This window comes from Trichoderma atroviride, chromosome 3 (genome assembly GCF_020647795.1).
Source record: "Trichoderma atroviride chromosome 3, complete sequence".
Classification (NCBI taxonomy): domain Eukaryota; kingdom Fungi; phylum Ascomycota; class Sordariomycetes; order Hypocreales; family Hypocreaceae; genus Trichoderma; species Trichoderma atroviride.
Genome location: NC_089402.1, coordinates 461,758 through 487,756, shown reverse-complemented (window position 1 = coordinate 487,756; position 25,999 = coordinate 461,758). Strand labels below are relative to the sequence as shown.

At 51.7% G+C, this 25,999-nt stretch overlaps 10 protein-coding genes across 10 annotated transcripts; 6 read left to right on the top strand and 4 right to left on the bottom strand.

Moving 5' to 3' along the window:
- Positions 1–1,840: 1,840 nt before the first annotated feature.
- Positions 1,841–2,573, top strand: TrAtP1_005381 (uncharacterized protein). Its single transcript, XM_066112686.1, has one exon. It carries the CDS (start codon positions 1,925–1,927, stop codon positions 2,330–2,332), a length of 408 nt encoding a protein of 135 aa, XP_065968771.1. The 5' UTR covers positions 1,841–1,924; the 3' UTR covers positions 2,333–2,573.
- A 31-nt stretch (positions 2,574–2,604) lies between these two features.
- On the bottom strand, positions 2,605–8,287 carry TrAtP1_005379 (uncharacterized protein). Its single transcript, XM_066112685.1, has 3 exons — positions 6,965–8,287; positions 6,703–6,881; positions 2,605–6,645 (listed from the first exon to the last, which is right to left on the bottom strand). Exons 1-3 carry the CDS (start codon positions 7,220–7,222, stop codon positions 4,428–4,430), a joined length of 2,655 nt encoding a protein of 884 aa, XP_065968770.1. The 5' UTR covers positions 7,223–8,287; the 3' UTR covers positions 2,605–4,427.
- On the top strand, positions 2,865–3,354 carry TrAtP1_005380 (uncharacterized protein; the record flags this gene model as incomplete). The annotated part of the gene is made up of 2 exons (XM_014089366.2): positions 2,865–3,203; positions 3,325–3,354. The coding sequence occupies 2 exons, from the start codon at positions 2,865–2,867 to the stop codon at positions 3,352–3,354; spliced, it is 369 nt and encodes a 122-aa protein (XP_013944841.1).
- A 1,876-nt stretch (positions 8,288–10,163) lies between the features above and the next one.
- TrAtP1_005378 (uncharacterized protein) lies at positions 10,164–11,961 on the top strand. Its single transcript, XM_014088960.2, has 2 exons — positions 10,164–10,330; positions 10,435–11,961. The coding sequence occupies exons 1-2, from the start codon at positions 10,250–10,252 to the stop codon at positions 11,581–11,583; spliced, it is 1,230 nt and encodes a 409-aa protein (XP_013944435.1). The 5' UTR covers positions 10,164–10,249; the 3' UTR covers positions 11,584–11,961.
- On the top strand, positions 11,962–13,296 carry TrAtP1_005377 (uncharacterized protein). Its single transcript, XM_014089368.2, has 4 exons — positions 11,962–12,138; positions 12,222–12,232; positions 12,292–12,349; positions 12,428–13,296. The coding sequence occupies exons 1-4, from the start codon at positions 12,064–12,066 to the stop codon at positions 13,163–13,165; spliced, it is 882 nt and encodes a 293-aa protein (XP_013944843.1). The 5' UTR covers positions 11,962–12,063; the 3' UTR covers positions 13,166–13,296.
- A 494-nt stretch (positions 13,297–13,790) lies between these two features.
- TrAtP1_005376 (uncharacterized protein) lies at positions 13,791–16,037 on the top strand (the record flags this gene model as incomplete). Its single annotated transcript, XM_014089369.2, has 1 exon — positions 13,791–16,037. One exon carries the CDS (start codon positions 13,791–13,793, stop codon positions 16,035–16,037), a length of 2,247 nt encoding a protein of 748 aa, XP_013944844.2.
- Positions 16,038–17,913: 1,876 nt separating this feature from the next.
- Positions 17,914–18,615, bottom strand: TrAtP1_005375 (uncharacterized protein; the record flags this gene model as incomplete). The annotated part of the gene is made up of 1 exon (XM_066112684.1): positions 17,914–18,615. The coding sequence occupies one exon, from the start codon at positions 18,613–18,615 to the stop codon at positions 17,914–17,916; it is 702 nt and encodes a 233-aa protein (XP_065968769.1).
- Positions 18,616–19,469: 854 nt separating this feature from the next.
- On the bottom strand, positions 19,470–21,973 carry TrAtP1_005374 (uncharacterized protein). The gene is made up of 5 exons (XM_014089371.2): positions 21,880–21,973; positions 21,738–21,782; positions 21,237–21,672; positions 20,720–21,177; positions 19,470–20,650 (listed from the first exon to the last, which is right to left on the bottom strand). The coding sequence occupies exons 1-5, from the start codon at positions 21,890–21,892 to the stop codon at positions 20,175–20,177; spliced, it is 1,428 nt and encodes a 475-aa protein (XP_013944846.2). The 5' UTR covers positions 21,893–21,973; the 3' UTR covers positions 19,470–20,174.
- A 174-nt stretch (positions 21,974–22,147) lies between these two features.
- Positions 22,148–23,527, top strand: TrAtP1_005373 (uncharacterized protein). The gene is made up of 2 exons (XM_066112683.1): positions 22,148–22,997; positions 23,087–23,527. Exons 1-2 carry the CDS (start codon positions 22,512–22,514, stop codon positions 23,162–23,164), a joined length of 564 nt encoding a protein of 187 aa, XP_065968768.1. The 5' UTR covers positions 22,148–22,511; the 3' UTR covers positions 23,165–23,527.
- Positions 23,528–25,854, bottom strand: TrAtP1_005372 (uncharacterized protein). Its single transcript, XM_014088967.2, has one exon. The coding sequence runs from the start codon at positions 24,685–24,687 to the stop codon at positions 23,578–23,580; it is 1,110 nt and encodes a 369-aa protein (XP_013944442.2). The 5' UTR covers positions 24,688–25,854; the 3' UTR covers positions 23,528–23,577.
- Between the last annotated feature and the right edge of the window lie 145 nt (positions 25,855–25,999).

Below are 25,999 nucleotides of genomic sequence, written 5' to 3'. Positions count from 1 at the left end.
TATAAGAGAACTTGCTGAGAACCATCCCTGATGATAGTCAGCATCTTGGTATGCCTTTGGGAGTAACCAAGGCGATTTACCCACACCATACCAACAGGACCTGCAGGGACCGAAAACCACAGCGTTGCTGAAATGGACGGAAGCAGTCCCATAATGCTAAATGCTATAGCGAATATCTGGATACTGGAATAATGTCGCTTGAGTTCTTGCTTATAGTCGATGTTTGCTGTTTTACGCATTAAATCCCCGCTGCAACCCCTCTATATAAGGGATGATAGACATCATTGATGTGCGTGCATGAGACTTGACACACCTAATTGCTGCGTATCAGCAGCATTGGCGAGAAGAGCATCATGACTGACGGCCTTTTCTGCTTCTGGAGGCGTATGCGTATTATTTACTTCTGTGACAATACCCTCGGTGTTCTCGCATGACTTTTGGGGCGCCATTGGTGTTACAATGCGTCTTCCAGTCGCAATTAGGAGCGGATGAAGGAGGCGGGCGGAAACAGGAGCAGTGCATGGCTTTATATATTCAGTAGATGTCTCACATGCCACTGTTGCCTGCATTTCCATTCGTTACGCAGCTCATCCCTGCGGCCAACTTTAGTAAGTAACTACATGTGCCGTAATGTTGGTCATGTATACTGCGCCAACGATTCGCTCTGGGTTACCCCTAACCCCACACGATATCCAATGCGGGGGATCTGAGATTCCGTAAGAGGTGTGATGATCTTTAGCTTGCGTGTTGAGATCCTTCTAATTTAGTATTTAGCAGCTGGATATTGCTGATATGCGTCTAACTAGATTGGAAGCTGGAGATAAGGGGTCGGCGCAAACTCTTCAGCCTGTCAAGGAATATAGAGAATGAATATTAACGAACGGTGTTAACATTTGCACGTTTACTTGATCTGAAAGACATTGGAGATTGCAATGAAGCACGTAGCGGTTGAATCATGCATAGCTTCTATCAACCCGGGGAAAGAGATGCTAAATAGATGCCCTAGAGCGTCAAAGCCAACAATGTCTTCGTTAAAAAGGCTAATTTTGCTGAACTCTGGCATAAATGTAGAATTTTATCATGCCTAGTTTTGATATCAACCTCCTCGTAGCGGTAGTGGCGACCGGCTGGAAACGTGCGTATTGAGTGAGTTCCCTTCCTCCCCATCGACGAACGATCATCGGGTTGCTCTACCTGCCGAGTGTTTCGGAAAGGATCTTTCTCAATATGCTATACAAGAAAGACTCAAGACAAACGACAATACCGTGGAGCAGCTATCGGAGAGGAAGCACACTCCGCCGCGGTCGAACTGGATGTTCAACGTGCTGCCAAACCCCAATTCATTGGCCATGTCATTGGATAAGACCCAATCGCTAATGGAACAAAAAAAAACGGTGTAATGAAAACTGTGTCCCGACTGGGAAGCTTTGTGGAGATGGGTTCTCGGCTATGGCTATTCTGTCGTGCTGCTCGATCTCGCCTTGAAACCGTAACACAGAACAACATCATCTACATGCAAGCCCAGGACATTACCAGTTTTGCATCAGGCATAACAGCTTCTGCTGACTCTGTCTGTGTGAACCAATTTTCAGGGGTGCAAAGGCATATTGAGCTGGATAAAAGCAGATGAAGAGATGAAGAACGAAGCTGTTGTCTGACATGGACAGTTCTTAATCACCCGCAGCCTCCATAGGCTTAGTTGCCATTAGTATGCCCTCTCCTCAGGCATACGGAAATTACATTTAGCTGTTCGTAGGTATTATATCGAAGAGCAGCTAGAGCACGGAATACGCCAATGTCAAAGACAGCCAACACATCAATACTTGCGTACACAAGTTAAACCGCACATGTAAATTAACTATCAATAGAAAGCTCAAAACCAAGTTTATAAGCCAAGTTCACTCAACCTTCTGTTAGATGGCTAATGCTCTACGAATATCAGCCCGTACTTCCCATTCCTGATCCAAGAGAATGGCTGCGGCAGCACTACATCATATCAAGCACCCGTATAGCTAAAACGCCACACCACAGCTCTCAACCCTTACGCAGCAAACAGCTTCAAACTCTTACCCATCTCAAACAACTGCAGCATCTAATAAATCAACAGCTCCAGCTCTACGTCATACCCAGAACAAACCATCCACTGCCGACACTCCGATCAAACCCCCCTGCGACATCCGATCCCAAGCACCGACTGCCCCCTTCTTTTGTCAGCAAAAAATTAGCCAACCGCTCCCTCCCAATCACGCAATCGCACCCTAAACCCCCGCCAGAGGAGCTCCGCATTCGTCCGCCACCTACACCTCTCCCGATAATTCCAAAAAGGCAATAGGTATCTTTTAGCCCTGAAAATCATACAAAAGGGACAATACGCTTGTTGCCCGTGCAGATTCCATGTTTGGCACAGCATTGCGTTTACCGCTTGCAGGTTGCCTCCGCATTAGCCCATCTGGAAAGTAAAGGCGATGATGCTATTTGTAATGCTGGCGATTAACCATGGAAAGAAAAGGAGTAGATGGGTTCATATATGCACAGCCATAACAAATAATATATAATATGAGTGATGCAAGCTATCTGAATATCTCTTGTATTTGTTCGTCTCCATGCAAATTAAATCACTTTTCATCCTCTTCAATAATTATTAATATCTCAGTGCTAGCTACTAATACCGAGGCTCGCCAACCGCTACACTTACATCATCACCACCTTTTTCCTCCTCCACCACTAAAAAAAAATCCGCATAAAAGCTTCCACCCCAACAAACCGCCCTCTTTCCTCTCACACATCTCCACCAGCAAACATCAAAAGTCTCCCATCTCCAACCAAAACCCACACTCAAACTCTCAACAGCCAAAACGACCAAAATGGCCACCGTCGTCGACATCACCTCCAAAGCCCAATTCGACGAACTCGTCAAAACCACGCCCTACGTCGCCCTCCAGGCCCACGCCTCCTGGTGCGGCCCCTGCAAGGCCATTTCGCCCTTCTTCAGCAAGCACGCCGGCAGCCTCGGCAGCGAAAAGTATGCCTTTGCGCGCTTCGACACCGACGACGTCGCCGACCTGGCCGTGGAGCTCGGCATCCGCAGCATCCCCGCCTTCTTCTTCTTCGAGAACGGCGAGAAGACGGAGAACCTGACGGGCGCGAACCCAAAGGCGCTGGAGAAGCTGACGGCGGAAATTGGCGAAAAGGCCAAGAGCGAGGTGAGTGGTGATGGCGCGCGACGAAAGACCTCTTTGCTGTGAAGAGGGAAAAAAAAGTATAGAGGAGAATAAAAGAAGCAAGGATTTACGGATCGCTGATACTGGGTCCTTTGTTATTTAGGGACAGCTTTCTACCAACGAGGACTTTTAAATCAAGAAGAAAAACAATATGCAAAACCGAAAACCGAAGAACGCAGAGGAGGATACAAAGTTGACATGGCAAAATGAGGGAATGGAAAAGAAAATACTTGCTTCAGAACAAGTCGCATAAAGATGAAGCTACCCATCTTCTGGTTTTGCTTTTGAGAGGATACCCCAAAGCTACAGAATGCAAAGTAGAAGATAATAAAAACAAATCTCATTAGATCCGAATTCGCAATCCAATCTCTAGTGACTAGGGAAATTTCACAAGCGCATTCAGTAGAAAAAAAAGAAAGAGACATCTTGCATCGTAACGACTCTATTCAGCCCGCTTCATCATTCCATCCGTCGTATCCCAAATAACCTAACGATATCATTGATTTGCTCTACTCCCAAATTCTACATACAGTGCGCCCCGATAATACACAAAAGAGGAGTCTTGTTCCGTGTTCCAACTGCCAAGGAAAGAGAGAGAATAGAAAGGAAAAGAAAACACCAGTGTTAATCTTCCCACCACCACCATGAATTTATACACCGCTGGGTATAGCAAGGAAAAAAGAAAAGAAAAATGTAGACATAATTGAATAACATGAAAATGAAAAACTCCACGCTTGTTGTATGCAGCCGTTATAAAGAAGGAAAGGTGAAGAGAGGGAGAGAGAAAAAGAGAGACAAGGATCTGAAGCAACAAGCATAGATCGAGCATTACAGCTCTTGATTTCCAAAAAATCAACAGGACAAAGCTCTGGATACCCAAAGTAACAAAGTTTTGCTCCCAAGAGACTTTTAAGCCATACTCTTTTCCTTTTTTCCCCTTTCCCATTCTCTCCCACGTCATCCCATATCCCATAAAATCATTCAGCCGTATCATCACTCATCCTCCCCACGCCAGAATCAGCCCGCTTCTTGGGTAGCGACGGATCGGATTTGTTTTCATCAATGACGTCCATTCCCGTAGTTGTTTCCTGGGATTTGCTTGCTCGAATTGTTGGCCCCATTGATCTTCTGCGGTTGGTCTGATCTTCCACGACCTTGGGCCTGTTGAGGTCGGTAACCCCAATGCTCCTCCGATTGGCGGTCTTGCTAGGGGGGCTTCAGCAATTCATTGGCAGCTTTGGGCTGTTCTGCTTCGGCAGCAGAAGAAGAAGAGGCAGCGGCGGCATCGTGAGTAGACTCAGTGGGAGAGTTTGCACTTATCGAGTATCGTAGTCCCGAAAAGCTGCCCCTCCACCGACTGAGATTCCAAAAACTGCCGTCCTTTTCGGGCTCGTCGGCATCAGCCACGCTGATCAAATTGAAGCTCGGCGTCGGTGGTTGTGATGCTCCGTCCAACGCTCCAATCGATGGCCTACTCCGCACGCTACCTACGGGGCTGACGAGACTATTCCTCTGCGCGGCACGAACCGGCGAGCCGCTTGGAACAGGTCGTCTTCGGGCTTCGGCTGAGGGATTGACCGCCGTGGATATGCTGGCAGGTGTTTTGCCGGCCTTCATTGGCGATGCAGATCGCTCACTCCTTGCCGGCGTCACATTGAGGCTGGCCCGCCCCTCGTCATCCACATCTTGGCGCCAGCTAATAATCCGGTCAGACGGGTGCTGGGCGCTCTGGCCTTGGCTCAGATTCAACGAAGTCCGTCTAGACAAGCTTCCGCTAGTTCTCGTGATGATGCTTCCGCTTCGTCCCAGCCCGCTCACCTTGCTAAAGGACTTGGAGCCAATCTCCCACATGTTTTGCTGGCGCTTGGTAAAGGCACAATCTTGTCGAAATACCTTGATGGTGCCGGTCCTGTCCGTTGTAACTATAATATTTCCGTCACTGTGCTTGCAACGTTCAATGTAGGCTGGGCTTTCTTCGGGCTTCCTGATGCTCGGCGGTGGGTGATGGATCTCCGTGCCTGTCTCCGATACCTCTGTTTGGCTCAGCGCTGCCTCATCAAGACTGCGAAGCAAAACCGGGGGTGGATTGCAGAGGTCGAAAATCGGGTCTCCCGAAGCGCTCAGGAGCTGTCTTGTCCGCGTCGGTGCTATCAGAGCGGTGGTGACAACCTCTGGGTGAGCGTCGAAGCATTCATAAGGTTGACGGTCTTTGGTGTCGGCTTCGGACGTGTTTGTGTTCCAAATGTATGCTTTCCGGTCTTCGCTACCGCAGATGACATAGGTGCCATCATCGCTGAAGCGAGCATGGATCTGGCTGGACTGGTTCTCCAGACCCTTGAATTTGACTTCGAGCATCCTGCTTTTCAAGCTGTAGATTCGCACGCGCGAGTCGTTGGAGCTAATCAGTACCTTGACCTCGCCAGTTCCCGCGTTAGCGGCCGTCTTGATGCCTGTGATTTTGCTACCCTTGGCGTTTTTTCCCCTTGACGATCGGACATGGATCTGAAACTTTAATTTAAGGCCCTCTGTCTCGTAAAACGAGCACATGCCATTCAGCACCCCGCAAATGGCCATTTTTCCGTCGGGGGAGAAGGCAACAGCCGTGATGAATTCATTTGTAGACGCCGAAAAGGCGACTGTCTTGTCTGGTATGTTCCACAATCTGAGCTGAGCGTCCAGGGAGCCGGCGAGGAAGAATCGGTCGTCGGTCGGATGAAAGGCCACCGAAGTAACCAGATCGTGGTGCGTAAACGTAGCAAGGCACTCGTCTCTGCTGATGTGCCAGAGCTTCACAGTCTTGTCCATTGATGTCGACAGCAAAAAGTTGTTTTTGCTCCAGCAAAGGGCCAGCACTTCGCCGGTATGGCCTTTGAACTCGTGAATCGGCTTACTTCGGAATACGGGCGCGCTGAGTCGCTCCCCTCTGCTGTTTCCTTGCGCTTCTCTTTCCGCTTCCTCCTCTTGCTCATGCGCCTTGCGCTCTTCCTCGGTCGATAGAACAGCAAAGACTCGAACGACCTGGTCTTTGCCCGCTACGGCGAGATAGCGGCCGTCAAGGCTGAACTCGGCCGCCCAAATAGCATCGCCAGCCTTGAGGAGTTTTGTTCCCACCGCGGTGGCAGGGGCGCGGCCTTGCGACGGCTCGTCGTCCTTGTCCGGCTTGGGGCCCAGCAGCTCCTGGGCCAAGAAGAGGCGGTTAAAGTCTCGACGTTTGCTGTTATGCGCCCTCACGCGAATATAGCGGGGGGGTTCTTTGTAGAGCGGGATGTAGCCGCCGCCATCGCTCATGACGGACATGGGAGCACGAGCGCTGCTCCCTTCAGTGCGCAGCTCGCCGAGCTCGGAGTCGGAGTCGGGCGCATCGTCGTCGTTCTTCTTGAAGGCGCTGCGCATGGCCAGGCGGCTCAAAAACGAAGTTCCTTTCCTAGAAAAAAATGAGCATGCTGGATCAACCAGGTCAAAAGCCCAAGGCGCAACGTACCTTCGGTCTCTGGGCAGGTCGGCGGAGCCATTTGCCAAGCGGGCCGTGTTCTCAATGGTTATGCTCTTCCGGGGAAAGCTCTCTGTCGTGGGACTGTCGGCCTTGGTCGAGTTGCGCAAGCGCTGGGCTAGGGATGTCGCTGTCTCAAGAGAGCCGCTGTTGGTCCTCAGGAAGATTTGCTGCAGCCAATGACGTGCATGTCAGTAATCTGATCGCACCGACACCGTCCAAGACAAATGCATCTGCTTGTATATATGCTTACATTGCTCAAAGGGTCCAGCGTCGCCGCGGCCGGCGGGGTCGAGGACAGCGTCCTGACCGACACATTCTTGGCCTCGCGGTCTTTGCCATTCTGCAGCTGCTGGGTCGAGATGCGCGACAGGCGAGTTGTCGATCGCCTCACAATGGGCACGGGCTGCGACTCGGAGTTGCCGGAGGTTCCGTTGGCGGAGAGCTTGGTGCTACCGTCTTTCTTGGGGGCCAATTGGCTGTCCGCAGGTGTCTGTATTGGTGGAGGCATCTTCCATGCTGTGATGGCAACGGTTCTGCGGGAAACAAAGCGCCTCGCCGGGAAGTCGCAGCAACCCGAGGGCGATGATGGTAAGTTGCGGGTGTAAGTGGTGGTGGTGGTGCAGTAGAGAGTTGAGTCGAGTTGAGTCTGGACGGTCGAATCGGTCGGTGTAAGGGGGCCTGGCCAGATGAAAGGATTCGAACCGCAAAGTCAGCGAAAGGCTGGCTCGATGCAGCCAATCCTGGAGCCTCGCAGAAAAGTCGAGAAGGTCGAGTCACGAGCTGGCCCCGGCCTGGGCTTCACATCCGAATCAAGTCAAATCAAATGCAGGTAAAACGGACTCCGGACAACGTCCAGGGTCCGAGTGGGCCGACTAAGCTTCTTTATATAAGCGGGATGCTTTTTTTTCTTTCTTTTTTTTTTCTTCAGCCCCTAGTAGAGGAGCTACAGCAGGTATAAGCAGAGCCAATCCGCGGGCTCCGGGGACCTTGTCAGGGACGCAGATGTGAGGATTCGAGGCGGCTCGTTCTCGTTCTGGTGCCTTGATTCCGCGCAGTTGCGGAGCCGTGGCAAACGCAGTTGAACAGGCCAAGTCGCACACTGAGCAATTCGAGATGTCCAACCTCAAACGTCAATGGTGGAGCGGCGAACCAGGGGCCGCAGCGAGCTTAATATCCCAGATGGAGTAGTTGTAGGTGGGTAGTGTTCAAGGCGCGATGGATGGACTATCGCTTGATCATGTGGTGATGCACCCCATAGAATAAAACAGGCGGCACGGAATACAAGCTGAAGCTGATGAGAGAAGAAGCTGAGGGAATGAAGAAGAAAATTTCAAGCCACCGGCTCTTAATTATCATCTCAAAGCCCAATCCGAGTACGAAGGCAAAGAAAAAACTAGAAGCGAGTCGCACTTGGCGCAAGAGCCTTTTCAATCAAACCCCCCCAAATCTCGATGGCCAGAAACGGGTAGTGCTGTACGAAGCAAGAGTGCCATAACGAGCTACCTAAGGCGATGGCCGTAATACGATACGACCCGCTGCCAAGAGAGCCCGATGCCCGGTGGCATGATGACGCATGGCATTTGTCCGTGTTTTTACGGTGCGGTATGCCTTGCAGCAGGATCCAGGGCTGCCTTGCGCCGATGCATCTCTATTTTACTGCACTGAGTTATTATTCTATCCGCCCCTTGGAACGTGCCGTCCCATGATCCATGCACTGCTATTGCCATTGAGCGTTTTTTATTTTAGGGGCTGCACTTGGATTAGTGGGTGATTAGAAGGATCTGTGAGCCTGGAGAAGCTGGAGTACAGTATCAATCATGTGCTTGTGCACGCAGCATCACCCAAAGCTCCAGGTCAAGTTGGCCGTCAGACTGTGTGCAGATGCTCCGTAATTTCCATCTCTCTACTGCAGGGCCGGGGCGATTTACGCGGGCGAGTGCCGGACTATTGCTCCGGAGCTGCTCTCGTGCATCCAAATACGCGTAAAGCCGCATCTTCCATCAATTGTCTCATCCCATCCACCCAAAGCTGCCTCGGTCCGACCAGCTTCCAGTCCCCCGCCAAGAATTGCTGGGGCCCGTGAGCGCAAAAAGCGAAATGAGTCTCGTCGTGATGATACACTGAATATACAGTTGGACAAGTGTTGTATTCTATTCTTGCAACTTCATGTAATGCCACCAGGCACAGGCACAGCCTGCTGTCAATCTCAGGGCCCTGCTGTGCGGCGCAAATCTTGTGCAGCCCGCCATGCGCGTCAATGACTGCCAATGACTTCATCTCATCCACTCTCGACCCAGATCCTTGCAGCGCCCATTCCAGCCCCCCGTCTCCGTCTCCGTCTCCGTCCCCGTCCCGAAAGGCTCCCAAACCTGTCACAGCTGCGTTGCCTCAGTCTAGAATCGGAATTTACACCCAACTAGCCGGGAAAAGCATGTCCATAACTGCCTCATGGGGCCAAGCCTCTGTTTACTTTGATGCAGTAAACAGCAACCAACACGGCATTCTCGTTACAAGGCCGTACCTGTAATGACGCGGCTGCCACATTGCTTGCGCAAGCCATGAGGGTCCTCGAATGGAGAGGCTTCTTCGGGCAAGGCGTGCTGAACGGCTGAGCAGTCAGTTTCATCGCCGCAAAGGGACATGACAGCGAGGCGCCAATTAACAGCAGCCGAATGCGAGGATACAGTACAAGGTGGCTGAGGCTTTGTCCTGATGTCCCGCAGCTGCCTGTCTTGGTATATCTACCATGTTTCAGAAGAGCGAAGAATAAAGAACTCAAAGATATTTCGATACCGGCCGACGGTCGCTTCTAAGCGGTTAGCGGAGAGGCTTTGTGTAGGATCATAGGATTGTTTGACATGCAGGGTTGTTGAAACAAACACACAGCAGCCAAAGATGGCAATGATATCAAACTAGACCGTTGTGGATTCAGACATCAACTCACCAATACATGTGAAAGAGCCGAGTTTGTTTTCCTCTTGTTTTCTACTAGTCCGTTTATGGAACACTCAAGTTATTATTAGCTCTCGTCTTTTTAACTGTCGACATGAACTGTTTCAACCGTGGCAGTGCGCAAGTACATGCAGAGTGTAAGTGCCAGGCAGGCATCGCCATCCAGCATTCCTCATAGTCCAGAAGGATAAAAACAAGATGAAAGTGTATAACAGTACTACATGAAATGGAAAGAAATATACAATGGGGTTTTCAAAAATCGAAATACCGGCAGATACAGCTGCAAAGATGTGCGCATCGCCGACCTGAAGCCCTGTCCAGGCACCAGGGCAAATACTGCATCGGTAGTGAGGCTCAAGGCTGATGAATGCCTGCATCCTGAGTGGACTGCATGCTTTAGCGATGACGCATAGCGCAAACCGTTACAGGCAGCGATCGCAGCCACCGAAGCTTATCGGCAAGGCCTGGTCCGATAAGATTCTCGCCCCAACGATGGCATTCAGTTCACAACAAACCATTGCATCAAATCTGCTTGCAGATCACGATCCCAGAGCTGCAGCCACCATCTCATCACAAAATCACCATGAAGCTCGTATCGCGACACATACCCAAAGAGTTTGAGGACGAGCAGGTCTCGCTCCTACCAGAGGACCCGGAAGACATGGTAAGCCGCAGCACTCGCCCCGTCGCATACCGCAGTGCGACATGAGGGCATCGTGACATTTGCTTCCACTACGGCTAACACCGTCGTCCTTTTTCTTTTTGCAGTGGCATGCATATAACCTGATAGTTCCCGGCGATCTCGTCCATGCGCATGCCATCCGAAAAGTCGTCAACATCAACCCGGGCACGGGCGTCCCAGCCGCCGAGCGAGTCCACACAAATCTGGCCATCCGGGTCAAGTCAACCTTTTTCGATCCCGTTGTCTCTTCGCTCCGAGTGTCTGGCGTCGTTGCGGCCGAGAACGACCATGTGTCCATGGGCGCCCATCACACCCTAGACATTGAGATTAACAGATCATTTACCGTGGTCAAGCCCGACGGCTGGGACAGTGTAGCCAAGGCCACTCTGGCGCAAGCTCTCTCAGACGACAAGAACGGCGCCATGGCCGCTGTCGTCATGCAAGAAGGCCTCGCCAACATCTGCCTCCTTACACAGTTCCGAACTGTTCTCAAGACACGCGTGGAGAGCGTGGTTCCCAAAAAGCGCGATACTGCTTCCGACCAAGATGCAGGAATGAAGAGATTCTACGACAAGACACTGTCGTCACTACTCAGAGCCGTTGACTTTTCCGAGTCAAGACCGTTACTACTAGCGAGCCCCGGCTTTGTTGCGACGGACTTTAAAGAATACATTGCAAAGCAGGGTCGGGATAAGTCGGACAAGGTGCTCACAGCTGTCGCAAGGCAGGCAACAGTAATACACGCCAACTCAGGGCACATCCACAGCTTGAATGAGGTGCTCAAGAGCCCCGAGGTGCTGGCCAAGATGAAGGATATGAATTTCGCAAAGGAGGCGCAGTACATGGACAACTTCTTTGACCTGCTCAAGCTCGACGATGGGCGAGCATGGTACGGCAGCAGGGCCGTGGAAAAGGCCATTGCCGATGGCGCAGTTGGTCCTGGCGGAGGAGTGCTATTAATCAACAACTCCCTCTTTAGGAGTCAGGATCTCGCGACACGGAAAAAGTACGTTGCGCTGGTGGACAAGGTTAAGCTCGACGGCGGCGATGCGCGAATACTAAGCAGCGACCACGAGAGCGGGCAGCGACTCAAGATGATGGGAGACATTGCGGCCATCTTGAATTACCCCATGCACGACCTGGACGAGGAGGAAGAGGAGGAAGCAGAGACGGAGCCGACACCCAATAGACGGAATGAGGAGGACGAAATAGACATGTTGGATAGCGTCATTTAGAGGGTCAAATTGGATGCATGCAAAATATGTTTGGAATCAACAGCGAATGATGGATGAAAATGTTGACGATGCACGCACTATCTGTTGCCTACGCTCTAGCTTGATGCCTCTGCATAAGAGGCCAGAATACCAGAATTCATCTTGTAGGTACATCCACGTACTAGCAATCAACAGCGTTGGATTATTTGATTAGCCGATGTTGGATCTCGGCGTTAAGCAGCCCTACAGGCCCAAATGGGAGAAAAGATGCCACAGATGCTATGGGTTTTGCAGGCAGAATTGCTCTATTCTCCGTGCAAACACCGAGGACCTGGCGATTTATCAGCTAATCGGGGAATTGCCCCTCCAACCCCTCAATGGCGTAACTGACATCATTTATCATGGCTATATAAATAGGCAGCGGGCTTTGTAATTTGTTCCATCTTTATCCCGTACCATTTCTCCAAGCACTTTCCTTCTCTATACAATAAACTCGGCAACATGGCGCAGAAACTCACGCTCCAGTCTGTGGTGAAGCTCAACTCGGGCTACACCATGCCCCTCCTCGGCTATGGAGTGAGTAACCTGATGGCTCTTTTTCGTCTCTGCTAGCTCAAATCTTGCCGGCATGGCGCTGACAGGCGTGGTGCTTATTTTAGGTCTATCAAACGTTTGTCTAGCTTTGAACAAGCTTGAAAGGAGGCTGTTTTTCACTGACAGCTTTCATAGGTCGGCGTCTGTGGCAACTGAAGTGTGCAAAGAGGCGCTGAGAATTGGATACAGACATGTAAGCAAGTCATCGGAACTCTTGACGCTCAAATGTCAACCCCCCCTCGGGAATCTGCGTCTCTAACGCGTGTCGTAGATTGATTCTGCCTCTGCCTATCACAACCAGGGCCCTTCAGCAGCAGGCATCGCCGCATCGGGAGTCCCTCGCGAAGAAGTCTTCTTCACCACAAAGGTGCCCGTGCGCGGAAAGCCGCTCGGCTACAAAAACACAATCGACCTGGTCGACATCGCCCTCCAGGAGACCAAGCTGGGCTACCTGGACCTCGTGCTGATCCACTCGCCCTACGGCGGCGTCGAGAACCGCAAGGGCGCCTGGAAAGCCCTCGTCGAGTCCGTCGAGGCCGGCAAGGTGCGCTCCATCGGCATCTCCAACTACGGCGTGCACCACCTCGACGAGCTCGAGGCCTACATCAAGGAGCTCGAGTCGGAGCGCGGCGCTGGCAAGGGCGGCGTCATTTCCGTCGGCCAGTGGGAGGTTCACCCGTGGCTCCCGCGGGACGACATTGTGCAGTGGTGCCACGCGAGAAACATTGCCGTGCAGGCCTATTGCCCCATTGTCCGGGGCGAGCGCTTCGGCGAGCCGCAGGTCGTGGCCGTGGCGAAGAAATACGGCAAGACGGAGGCGCAGGTGCTGCTGCGATGGAGTCTGCAAAAGGGGCTTGTTCCCTTGATCAAGAGCGTTACGCCGAGCCGGATTGCGGAGAATGCGGGCTTGTATGACTTTGAGCTGACGGAGGACGAGGTCAAGGACTTGACGACGACGGAGTATACCCCGGTAGCTTGGGACCCTACAGTTGAGCCGTTGGACAGGTAGATTGAGTGTTGATGGATCATCTATACGTAGCCATGATGGGTATATCGAGGCTTGTGTAAGAAGAAAAAGTGCTTGGGCAAATAGACAACCATTGATGGCTATATGAAAGAATCAAAAGCGCATCTCTTTTCATTTTCTAATATGCACTATAGTAACTCCATGCGTGAATATTGAATTGATTGTAAAGAATGCAGCAAAGTATTGAATAGACGAGGACCTCATCATAAGTGGCCATCTACTCGCAGCTGCTAAGAACTTGAAGCTCTAGTTCGTAATGACGCTAGAATGAGTCCCCAACAAGCACTTAGACATGAGTAAACAACGAAATATGAGTACACTCAGATTCAACACTTTACCCATCTATTGAATATAACCTATATTGAAAATTGCTAAATTCAATGAATCAATAGAATACTGGCCAACCACGGTATAAAGGCCAAGCAGACAAGGCCCAGCGGTATAATCCATCACGTGATGGCGCATCGGCCTCGCGTCAACATCGTCACGTACTTGGTCCTACCCCGCGACAACAACACCATCATCACCACGCACTGGACATGGTGCAATGTCTAAGAATGCCACACCCCAAATCCCCCCCTCCGTTGACTCTGACGCAATCGCCGCAATGGGGGTTCAAAAAACATTCACCGTCATCCCGCCCGCCGGGCCGGCCACGCGGACCCCCGTCGACAATCGCCCCATGACATCCAAGCAAGTACGCAAGGCCTACCAAGCGGCAAATCGCGTGCCGCGTCTGTCGAAAGCAGAGCGCATAAAGCAGGAGAGAGCCGAGCAGGAGCGTATCCGAAAGGAGTTTGAAAAGGAAAAGGCTGCTGCCAGAGCAAAGTTCCTGCGAGAGAAGAAGAAGGCAAAGGAACATGCAGAGAAAGAGGAGAAGAAGAAGAAGGGCCTGCCGCTCGTGACGGTCCGGCCAAGCCAAGACACCATTGCCAAATTCTTTCGAGGAAATGGATTAGGTCACAAGAGGAGCTGCGAGGGTGAGGACGTGGGTGAGGCTGCAGATACTGCGAAAGCTTCGGAATTACCTGTCGTGGAAGAACTGGTGGAGGACGACGATGAAGAGGAAGATGATTTTCCGAGCCCTAAACGCCTATGCAATGAAACGGAGCAAGATGGAAAAGTTGGCGAGGGCGTAGAGAGAAGGGAGAGACATGCGTCTCCATTGCCTGAAGAACCCTCCGCTGAGTCTCGTGTTGTTGCTGAGGAAAAGCAGAACGAGCTCATCATAGAAGATGACTTTTTCGATGGGTTCGAAATAATGTCTGATGAGGAGATGTCAAAGCTGTCCTTTAACGAAACGGCCACACATATTGGCGTGGATAACAGAATAGAAGACGCAGCGCCACAATCCTCTCTGAAACTAGACGCTGTGCCAGTCGAAAAAGAGAAGAACCATCTACACGATAGGGCCACAAGTCGCCAATCCAGTCCTATCAAGTCAACCAAGAACCCTAAAACAGGAGATTCCCAAGAATTTGATTTGATTTTCGGCACATCACAGTCTCCTGTGGAACTCGACGCTACTCCGGTTGAAAAACAAAAGAGCCATCCACAGGACAAGGCCGAAAATCACCAAGTCAGTCCTGCCAAGTCAATCAAGAACCCTGAACTCGGAGATTCCCAGGAATTTGATTTGATTTTTGGCGATCAAGAGGATTTGGAATTGGAAATGCTGGCTCTTGACGCTATCCCGACTTTCCAGCAAACACCTACCAAGGAATCTATAGAGATGCCTTTGCCACGAAGCCCTCAGAATTCGAGACGCAAGACGACCGCTCATGAGTTGGATCTGGGGCTTGCCGCTGACTCTGATCCTGACAAGCAAACTCATCGGGCAAAAAGCCAAAAAGAGCGTGACCAAACGTCTCTTATGCCACCGCCACCAATACCTTCTGCTCCGCGACCCTCAGTCTCTCCCATTTCGCCAGTAGCTGCAGAACCGCAAGCACCGCCTCTCAGCACGCAACAAATCCTCTTTAACATGGACGATTTCTTTCCTTCGCCCTCGCAGCAGGCGGCTGAGCTGGAAGAAGAAGAAGTTACATTCACCTCTCCCATCAAATCAAGGTTGGAGTCTAAAGTTCAAACTCCGAACCCACCGCGGGTATCCCAAAAAGGCTCGTTCTCTCTAGGATCTCTATCCTCGTCGTCGCCTGACACACCTAAGCCCTTTTTTACTGCTTCTGGATCCAATGAGAGAATGGCTGTAGCTTTGCTTCGTAGCCGACGGACGGCCGAGCAAGAGGAGGAGCGGAGGCGACAAACAATGCAGTTGGAGCTTGCCGAAATTGAAAAGACCAGAAAGAAAGAGGCCGAGCGTCGTGCTCGAGACGAGATGCTAGCGGCTGGCAAATTAAACCCCGAGCATGCCAATCATACAGCTGCTAGGACAGGACGCGACGGGGCACAGATTTCGAATCCAGCGAGCTCAGCCCTTACAAGGATATCGCAGTTTTCGACGAGGAAAAGACTCATCATGAATGATAACCGCACTCCCGTAAAGCCCACGCCACAGAGAAGGCCGCTGATTGAAACAAATCCAAAGGCTACAACACCGGGTACTAAATCACCCATTGTAGCTAACATGAGCAGAAAAGTTACTTCTCTTGGGAGCAATTTTCGACCGTCTCCGTCCTCTTTTACCCCTCACAACACCAACAGGATGGTCCAAGAGGCAAGGCAGCAATACTCGTCTCCAAAGCACGCAAACACACCCATCATACCAGCAAATAAACCGAAAGATGCCAATACCTCCCTCGAGACCAGCGAGTCCAAGTGCCCACCAGCTTCGCAGGAGTCAGAATTCGGCGGCAGCTGGATGGACGAGTTGGCGACGGAGCTTTCCTTATGATGTACATGAACTTGGACTGGCACAGTGCCTACCTATGATGATGAGATGATATACCCCTTTGCTTGGCGGCTAGATGGAGCAGCATATTATTATGGCACATACTTGGGAAAGCGGCATATATTGCAGATTCGGGACATGAACTGGGTGGGCATACTGGGAATTAGTAGCTTGACATTGCATTGCATTTCTAGCCAAGATGGAGTTTTTTTTTTCATTCGACTAGTATTTAGATATTGAGATTAGCTCTGTAGATACATTTTCGTCAAATATAAGAATTAAATGACATACTTTGCCAATGACGTGACGCGCAGCCTTGGAAGATTATTCTATTCTGCATTTTTATCACCGCCTACTTTACCGATATCATCTAATAAAAATAGCCTTCATCCTTTCATCCTTCATCCCCCATACCTCAATCACATGCCAAAAAAAAAGCTGCATTAGCATTAGTTCCTCTGCTCAGCAAAATAGCACTCTATCCGGCTTAGCTGCCCCTGCCCGAGATCAGCATCATCCCATCCCATCCCATCTCTTTGGGATCAACTAGGCCAAAAGAGAACGTTTTCTATCTCTATTTCCATTGAGGCAATCTCCCAATTGAAGAGCATGTTTTTTTTTTCAAGATCTAAAGTTATTTGTTCATGTAGTGGAATATTATTAAGAAAAAAATAACCCTCTTATAAAATGTTCGGTGGATTCGATTACCTATTATAGACGGCCTGGGGGTATCGCTTTCACAACACCAAAAAAACAAACACTACCAATATCAGACACGAAACAAAAAAAAAATAAAGAGTCCGTCTATTTGCAACCGCAGAAAGAAAAAAAAAAAAGCAATGGGTAAAAAAAAGGCGTTTCCTGCAAAACCATCCCTCCCTACCCTCGATATCTCCCATATTTCCGTCCTTTGTGTGTGCTTGGTCGATGTCCCTCCCAACGCCTATAAACGGAGAGTAAAAAGAAAGAAGAAAAAAAAAACATCTCATGAGGGGAAACAAAAAAAAAGAATTCCTTCCCCCTTCCCTAGCCCTAAAACTCCAATCCCGTCTTTGTCCGTTCCGTTAAATGCCCTTGAAAGCACAAATGATGTTTTGTAAAAGGTGTGCTCCTCGTTCATGCAGACTCATATGTATATAAATACCATACCATCCAATCAGTCCCGTTGGTTTCCATGCAGCCACCAAGCCTTAAATATTCGTGTGAAAAAGAAGAAAAAAAAAAGAAAATATGCATATGCACACGTAGACCAAAATGAGAAGTCGTCTCTTTTTTTTCTTCTCCCCTTTTGTTTTTGTCTTTCCATGGAAAAACAAAATCTCCTTTCCTTAGAGATATATGCCAACCCATTCCGTCTTTGAAGCCACCTTTGTCTCGCACCCTTCCACAGCGCAGTGTAAGTCGTGAGAGGCACCATCTTTGATTGGTACGGAGGGAAAGCCAGCGCCATTGGGGGCAGATTTAGTCGGTCTTCTGTTTTCGAAGCAATCGGCGCAATATACCTATCGTCGACTACGATTAGTTTCAATGTGATATAGACGATGTAGGCCAATAAAACATGGACTTGAGATTCCACCTACATGACCGCATTTCTTCAGTGCCCAGAAATGATGCTCGCCAGCAACCCGCTTCCTCTTCTTGGACGGCGTGGCCGGTGCATCCGCAGGGTCGTACGCGAGCTCCTCGTTGCACGCAGGACATATCACCACCTGCTCGCCATCGGCTTCCGTGCATGTATCCCGAGTAAAGCCCGGCTTTGCGGGGGGGCAGAGGCTCCAAGGGTGGTTTCGGGGGCTCTTGGTGCTGCTGGGAGGCCGACGAAGGAATATGCGCAGTGAAGCCTGGAAGCATGTCCCCGGTGATGAGGCCGGCCAATCTCCTAAAGGAGTCCATGCCAACAAATTCCTGATCGTATCCCAGGGCCAGCAGGTGTTCCTCGGTGGTGTGGTCGTGGGCGCGGTGGTGGTGGCGACGCTGCCGGTGAATTCGCTGCGGCTGCGGCGGCGGCGGCTGTGGTCGCCATGCGTGTCGATTCGGTCGCTGGTCGTCGTCGGGAGAGTCTGCCGTCAAGTCTATGAAGCTCGCCTGCTGCCCCACGAAGGTGCTGTCGCTCCGGGACAGGTGCGGCGGCGATATCCGCTGCGAGGCTGTCCGCCGCGGGTTCCTGGGGGGGGATGTATGGCTGCTGCTGTGTGTTGTGAGTGTTGTGCGAGTTGTGCGAGGGCTGCGGCCTCCTCCGTTCCACCGGCGAGTCTGGCTCTACCGTCAGGTCGATGACGCCCGAGTCCGGCGTCGTCGTCCACGAGCGAGGAAAGGCGGATTGCGAATGTGCGTGAGGCGGGCGAAGTTGGACGTGCGGCTGTGAGGGTCTTCTGGACTGGCCGCTGCCCGGCATGGAAAAGCGAAGGCTCTCCATCGTTGCCCGCGCCCGCGATGCGACGCCCTGCGGGTTGAGCAGATTGCTGAAGATGGAGCTTGTAGGGTTGGGCCGGCTGCTGGTCGTGGAGGAGGCTCGGGTGACGTGGACTTCGACCAGCTCGTCGTCGCTGATGGCCACCAGCCCGTCGTCGGCAAGCGACATGCTGTGCTGGTGAATCGGGCCGTGGGCTGGCTGTGAAGAATCCGGTGTCGACGGCGTGAAGAGGGCGATGTGGAGAGGGCTCGAGATTGTGAGGGCGGCGTCGTCGGCAGAGAATGGGCGAGAGTGAGGATCACGGGAGCGGCAAATCAGCGTCGTCGTCAAAGGAGTTGCCTCGGAGGCGTCTCTGCAGCCTGATTGTCGGAGGGCAGAGCATTCGCCAGAATGGTGGCGCTGGAGGAGGAAAAGAAAGACCCGCCGCACAGTATCGGCCGTTCGGATTGATGCACTTGTGAGCGATTCAACGCAAACAGCAGCCCGGCTTTTGGTTAGCCAGTGGGGATGGAGTTGGTGGCAACAGGCAGCTGAGAAGGGCAAAAAGAAAAAAATCAGCGAGAAAAATGAGCGAGAAGAATAAGAAGCGATGGACTGAAGGACATGAATAAAGAAAGGACTGTTTGTTGTAATCTTGTTCTTTTTTTTGGTCTTTTTTTCTTTTGTGTTTCTTCTCCCCCCTTGAGCCCCTTCAAAGGATTTGCCGCCTACAGGAGCTGGCGAGCGTCGAGTCGAGTCGAGTCCAGGTGGCTTTGTTTGTTGACAGTCAAACCATGCACTAATGTAATTGTAGCAGGTAGCAGGTACCTGCCCTTGTGAGGCACCTGAGCCGTGATGTGCGCTCGGCTTTGATAAGCAGTGGGAGCTTTGGTGCTACACCGCGCACATCCCGGGGGGAAATGAAGCTGAGATGAAAGGAAGAGATGAAATAACAGATGCTTCCACTGGGTAGGTACAAAACACACAGTACACTGTAGAGCAGCAATATATTAAACATTCGTATAGCAGAGCGGCCGCAGCAGCGTGATATAAACGCAGGGAGAGCCGACGCCACAGATGTGACGCTATTATCAGCTCAACATGGCCCGGAAGTGAGCGGCCAATAAACACCAAGCACCAAATATTATTCCAAGACATTCCGCCGTATTTTTTTGCTTTTTCTTTCTTGTTTCTTTTTTGTTTCTTTTTGTTCCTTTGCTTTGTGCCCCCTATTTCTTTACTCATTTCACTCCAAAGCCGCTGCTGTGCTCAGCGTCAGCCGCCTGTGCTCGGCGTCTCCCTTTTGCGCCTCCCTTGCATATGAAATGGGGGTTCAGCTCTCAAAGGTCCTGTTTTCTGCGCGGCAACGAGGGAGCACGTACAGATATAGACTTTGGCACCCAGTGTGTGGAAGTGAGCAATATGCCGAGGGTCCCTTCACCATTTCATCAGCTTCTGAACAAAAGAATTGTAACAAGACAATGCGTGTAATGTGTCTTTCGCTTGATATCATTTTTGCTCTTTTTCTGATAGCTAGAGGCTACCTAGACAGCAAGAAAGCAGGTGCCCTTTTTCATCTCTTCTCAAATGTACAGCTCGTGTGACACAATCTAAAACCCCTCATTTAACAATTTCCCAGTTTGTCCCGGCGTGCAGATTTAAAATTAGGAACAAGTAAATAAATGAAAATAACCAAGAGCAAGCAAAATCCGGCAAGGGGTGGCTTGCATAGACACGCAGCCTGCCCATTAGTTCTTGACGCCAAGCACGCTCACCACACCCTCTCCGTTGAGAGAAACCAGCTTCTTGCCCGACTCGCCCCAGCGAACCGCAATGGCAGCCACAGAGTTGCGCAGCGGCTCGCTCCACTTCTTGCTCGACTTTGTGTACTGCTGGACGGTAATGCCCGTCGCTCCGCCCGTCGCCAGGAACTGGCCTGAATAGTCCCAGGCCAGCGACTGCACTGAGCCGCCCGTCTCGAGCACCTTGGAAACCGCCGCGTCTCCCTCTTTGCGCAGGTCGAAAATGGTGACGCTGGTCTGTCCCTTGGCTGTGGCTGCCAGCAGGAAGCCATTTTCGGAAAAGACAATGGCCTGAACCGGGGCACCGAGCTTGAATACCACGGCCTGCTCAAGCGTCTTGGTCATGTACAACTTGATGTCTCCATTGACAGTGCCCGCGGCGAATAAATGTCCGTCAGGGTGGAAAGCGCATGTAGTCAAAGCTGCCAAACGTGTTAGCCTACCAAGTTCAAAGTAAAGGGGGGGAAATGTAAGAGATGGGTCCAACTTACAGGCATCGGCATATGCTCGACTGACTCGCTTCATCGTCTCCAGCTGGTAAAACACGATGCTCTTGTCAGTGCCCACCGACGCAAGCAGGTCTCCAGAAGGATGTAAGCTCAGGCCACTGGCAGCTCCAGCGTGCTCAGACATGGTGCCAATCTCGTTGCCAGCCTCGTAGACTTTGATGTTTCCCTGACTGGTGGCAAAGAAAACCTTTGACCCGGACCACAGAGTATCTGTTACGGGCTCATTGACAGGCACGGTTCTCTCCACGTTGTCCGCCTCGATAGAATAGATGGCCGCCTCGCCGTTCAATCCGCCCGCCACCGCATAGCTGCCCTCGAGATCTAGTGATGTGGCCTGTGGGACAGGTAAAGAGTTGATTGTTGTCGGCTCAAACGAGGACACCTCGTCGGCAGAAACCCAGCCCTCTGGGACGGGGCGCTTCTTGCGGCTCTTGGATAGGCTATAAAGGATTGCATGGTCAGCAATGGGGCCAGGATGAAAGGACAGGAAAACACCAACCTCTGATGTGTTTGGTCCACCTGTGCTGCCAGCTCTTCTGGCAGCAGCTCAACACTATCCACAACCATGTCCTCGCCGGCCGCGGCACCGTCTGTTACGGTAACTTTGCTCAGCGAGTCTCTGGCCTCATCCCTCTCTTTTGTCAGCCGGGCAATGACGCGAACGGCGGCATCGTGCTGGTACAAGGCCGTGGCAAGCTCCTCTCTCGTCCGTGCCAACTGCTCTCTCAGGTTGTACGTCTCCAGGGCAAGGTTGTCCCATTCGTTTTGAAATGTGGCAAGGAGTGCAGGAATCGATGTCAGAGTAGGGGGTCGGGGTCGGGGGATGCGAGAAGACTTGATGGGCAGCAAGTCGTCGGCTGTTATGACTTCGCCGTTGGGTTCTGCGCCATGTTCATTGATGTACTGCTCTATGAGTCGTTTTTCGTATACAACGCCTATGAAAAAGACCAGTTAGCCGGCATCCCAACCAGATGCGAATTGCAATTCCACCTCTACTCACCCGACTTCTTGGACGCGACAGGCTCTTGGGGAGCTTCTCCGGAGACTGTGCACCAGTTAGCAAAGCTGCAAGCAGGGGGGATCAAAACGAGCGATGAACGGAAAGCTCAATCTATAATGAAAGACAGCAGCGCATCACTCACTTCCGCAAAGCATGGCGACTGGGTATGGATCGCCTCTGAGCTGCCAATGGCTGTGAATTGAATGCTATACTGGGTGAAATCTCACAAGGCTGCCAGCTTCTTCAGCGACGCCCGCGGCTCCTCGCGCGCGACCTTGCATCCCGATCGAGATTTTCCGCTCCCTGGCGCACAGACCAAGCACGTCACGCGCTGATAGTGATAAGCCCGCCGCTCACCAAGAACAAGCTACCAACTCGGTATCGCTGCTTTTCGTCGCTCCACTGGAATGCGGGGGGTTAAGGGGATGAGCTTGGCTGTCGTCTGACTCTTGCTTTTTGTGCAAATTCATTCGTTTGTTTTTTTCTTTTTTTTCCTTCTGTTACCTTTGTTCAGTGACTCTTGTCCCAAGGCTCTTTTGCGAGTTTGTGTGATTGTTTCTGCGGCTGGATTCCACGTCTCACAGACCCCGCCCAAAGCTCATATAATCTGGCCCTCGTCCTCGGCGCCATTGTTTGTTATAGACGGCGCTCACTCACTGCTTCTTCTGCCAAAACTGCAACGCGATTCAGCCCTCGACTCAAAACACCAACTCATCCTAATAGCGTTTCTGGCGGTCCTCTTCTCCTTGTCCGCGAAAGCATACGTGTTGCATCATGCCATTGGAGCGTCTCCCCCCTATTGCGGCTCTCCACTCGTACACGGATTTGGCGCAGACCGAGGTGCTCGACGTGCTCTTTGAGCCCAGCCCGGCCATCCACAACACGCTGTTGCCCGTGATCCGCACCGCCGTCTACACCTCCTATCCCGACCTGATAGACGTATGCCAGATCCGGCTGCTCGCTCTCGCGGCAAAGTCCGCCGAGACAGAACCGCATCCAGTCCTGCTCTCCGTGCTCGGATCCCATCCCCGTCTTGGCGAGAAGAACATTGAGTCGGCGCAATCCGTCGCTGAACAGGCAAACATCCAGGGCGGCTCCGAAGAAGAGCTGGCCACGCTCAACAGGGAATACGAAGAGGCGTTCCCGGGACTCAGATATGTCGTCTTTGTCAACGGCAGAGGGCGCCCCGAGATCATGGATGACATGAGGATGCGGATCGAACGAAGCGACTACTCAATGGAAGTCGATGCTGCATTACAGGTACGGCCAGGCACACAGCCAGCGTGGATCATCTCACATGGTAATTTTCAACGAGCTAATTCTTTTCTTTCTTCTTCACAACCATAAAGGCCATGTGCGACATTGCAAAAGCCAGGGCTTCCAAGCTCCCCGAAGATACTAACCGCAAGCAATCCAACGGCAACTGATTCTTTGAAAAAAAGAAGAAGAAAAAAGCCATTATATACACTATATGCATTGGTGGGATATTCGATATCATAACTTCCTAGCTTATTACATTTCCGGGGGACATAACACTTTCTGGGTCCCTGCCGCCAACGCCCATAGCCTTTACACTCATCCAACAAAAAAAGAACGCCTCCCCCAAAAAAGCCATACAGCCCATCCTTGGCTTATGCACCAGCCAAGCCATGCGAATAAATATACAGTAATTTTCCAGCCCTCCCCCCGCCCTTTATAAAGTGATTTCCGGGCATGCAAGATCTTATGAATTCCGCCGTCTCTTTCTAGTAAAGTGAAAACACGCAAAGGACATGTTTGCAAAGAGATGTAAAAAAAAAAAAAAAAAAAAAAAAAAAAAAAAAAAAAAAAAAAAAAAATGTTAGCCCAACCTCCAAGATATGCCGTCTAATTCATCCATGTACTCCTCATATGTATGCTCTTCCGAAGCGGACTGCGTGTCAGGCGAAGTCGCCTTGGCCCCGAACAAGGCGTCAAAGTCGCAGTAAATGTCCGCGTCGTCGTCGTCCAGATGCTCCTCGTCCAGATGAAGAAAGGCAAAGCTGTCCTCCTCACCATCGTCATAGATCCACGGCGGCCTCGGCTCTGGTGATTTTGTCGAGTCGATGCGCGCCGAGCTGCGCTCATTCGTGGCGTCGGCATCAGCAGAGGGAAGCGGCAGAGCTCTGGGCTTGGACAAGCGGCATGCCGGGACCTTGACAAGTGTCTCGGACTGAGCATCAGCGGCCTCTTTCAGCGCCACTGGTGAGCCTTGACACGCCCCGAGACTGGGCTCGAGAGTCTTTGCCTCTGCTTCGGGAACCGCCTTGACGTCTCGAGCCTGCCACGGCGCCTTGGTGTACGTGTCCATGCTCTGCCGCTCCGTGCCCCCGTGGCCCGTCTTTCCCGATTCCAGGGATTTCGCAATGCCCATCCTCTTGCGCATGCAGTTCATGATTGAATATCTCAGGTACGCCGTCTCCTGCAGATGCGCCGCCCGCCTGCTGGAGTCGAGCGTGACGGCCATCTTGACGAAGCGCCGGTCGCCAACTTGCCTGCCATTGCGATTCAAGATGTGCGTGGCAGGCTGGGAGAAGGGCTGGGACAGCCGGCTGGTGATGAGCTGCGTCCTCAGGCGCCGCTTCTTGCGGCTGATGGTAGCCGTGTTGGGGCCCTCGACGTCGGACCCGAGACGACAGCGCTTGGTTCCCCTGTACGCCCATTGCGTGTCGAGCGAGAAGTCAAAGGCCGTTTGCGTGCCGTGGCTCGAGATGGCGAACTGCATCACATTCTCCGGCAGAGGGGCGAGGTCGAGCTTCATCCACTTGCTGCTCCTCTTGAGGCGCTGGCGATGCGGCGCCGCCTCGAGCAGAAAGTCGGAGCTCTTGCGCCTGGACAGTGCCTTGTGCTGTCTTGGCCTCCGCACATGGCGGCCGGCCTCGAGAGGGTCATGACATCGTAGCGTTTGCACCGGCTCGAGCGAGCGTTGCATACTGCCAGCTGTTCGAAACAAGTAGCGGTGGGCAATTCCAGCTCTTATTACTCATTAATCACTTGACAAGTTGGCTTCGTCTGCAGGCTAAGTAGCGTTTCCTGCAGAATGTGTAATGTGAGGCCCGAGCGGCATGAGAGCAGAAGACAGGCTCTCAAAGTCTGCTGCCCAGCAACAATAATGAAAACGAAGATCAAGACCCGGCTCTGTGCTCCGTGCTCCAGGAACCAGCCGAAACAAAACAGGTGTTCCTCTTGTAAATTCACTTTCCGTCGAATGGCCAGCTGTGTCTCCCACAAGAGCGAGGTCTGTGTTCCAAGCGACCAAGATGCTGGGAGACTGCCGCATCATAAAGCGGGGAGTTTGCTGGGGGAGTGAATAATGAATACGGGGCGGTTGTTGACCGAAGCCTCGAAACGAGCTAAAGCTAGACCAAAGTCCGTCTCTCGACGAATTCCATTCATCTTCGTGCCCCCCAGAAGGGGAAAAGCTAGACTCATGCAAAGCACAAGTCTAGAATTCAATCCAAATCCAATCCAGCCGTCCCGAAGCCACGGGTTCGCCCCTCTTCTTTTTTTTGGTCTCTCTCCCCAGGAAATTACGCCTCCAAAAATTGAATTTGCCCAAAAGCAGATGCTACATTGCAATATCAAAGACCAAAAAAAGCTACTGACTGGTAATAAAAAAGGGGACCAACGCACATCACAGGGATTAACAGGTGGTGTGTGCCAACGCAGCGGATTTCCACATCTGGCCATTCCATGGTCCGGGGAAGCACAAGGACGAGAGCGAAGCGCAGAGCCCGGGCTGGCTATAGTTAACAAGCAGGGATCACCATCTGCGTGTTGGAGGTGCGGGCTGCGAGCTGGATGGACGCTGGGCGATGCATCCATCGTACGAACACTACAGTGTGTGTCAGCCTTTGCTGGAGAGGAGAGGAAGAGAAATTCCCCAGGTTCAGGATTCCTGCTGCAAGACGACATCATCGTCCCGTCTTGTTGCAGCCAACGGGGGAGTTTTAGAAAAGCCGCGGTTTTTTTGAAGTGGCAGGGGTTTTTTATTGCGACCGGGATTCACTCGTTTTGCGGCCAGCATCGCTTTTACAATACCGAGCGTGCAGCTGCGTTGGACGGAATACGATGGGATGAGACACGGCGTGCATATATCCGCGCGAGACAAGATAGTTTCTCCATATAATGTCTCACGATGTTTTTTCTTACAGTCTACTTGCTGCCAGCATGAGGCCACAAAGGCATCGGCATCACGAGAGACACCACGCCAAAGAAGTCGATATTAGCAGCTGTGCTACGCG

Coding starts and splice junctions, on each gene's coding strand:
- TrAtP1_005381 (XM_066112686.1), top strand. CDS start 1,925: ATGCTCTACGAATATCAGCCCGTACTTCCCATTCCTGATCCAAGAGAA.
- TrAtP1_005379 (XM_066112685.1), bottom strand. CDS start 7,222: ATGCCTCCACCAATACAGACACCTGCGGACAGCCAATTGGCCCCCAAG. Junction 6,882..6,964: donor CGCTGGACCCTTTGAGCAAT/GTAAGCATATAT, acceptor CATTGGCTGCAG/CAAATCTTCCTGAGGACCAA. Junction 6,646..6,702: donor GACCTGCCCAGAGACCGAAG/GTACGTTGCGCC, acceptor ATTTTTTTCTAG/GAAAGGAACTTCGTTTTTGA.
- TrAtP1_005378 (XM_014088960.2), top strand. CDS start 10,250: ATGAAGCTCGTATCGCGACACATACCCAAAGAGTTTGAGGACGAGCAG. Junction 10,331..10,434: donor CAGAGGACCCGGAAGACATG/GTAAGCCGCAGC, acceptor TTCTTTTTGCAG/TGGCATGCATATAACCTGAT.
- TrAtP1_005377 (XM_014089368.2), top strand. CDS start 12,064: ATGGCGCAGAAACTCACGCTCCAGTCTGTGGTGAAGCTCAACTCGGGC. Junction 12,350..12,427: donor TGAGAATTGGATACAGACAT/GTAAGCAAGTCA, acceptor CGCGTGTCGTAG/ATTGATTCTGCCTCTGCCTA.
- TrAtP1_005374 (XM_014089371.2), bottom strand. Junction 21,673..21,737: donor TGTCGCGTCCAAGAAGTCGG/GTGAGTAGAGGT, acceptor TCTTTTTCATAG/GCGTTGTATACGAAAAACGA. Junction 20,651..20,719: donor TCGAGCATATGCCGATGCCT/GTAAGTTGGACC, acceptor CACGTTTGGCAG/CTTTGACTACATGCGCTTTC.
- TrAtP1_005373 (XM_066112683.1), top strand. CDS start 22,512: ATGCCATTGGAGCGTCTCCCCCCTATTGCGGCTCTCCACTCGTACACG. Junction 22,998..23,086: donor AAGTCGATGCTGCATTACAG/GTACGGCCAGGC, acceptor ACAACCATAAAG/GCCATGTGCGACATTGCAAA.
- TrAtP1_005372 (XM_014088967.2), bottom strand. CDS start 24,687: ATGCAACGCTCGCTCGAGCCGGTGCAAACGCTACGATGTCATGACCCT.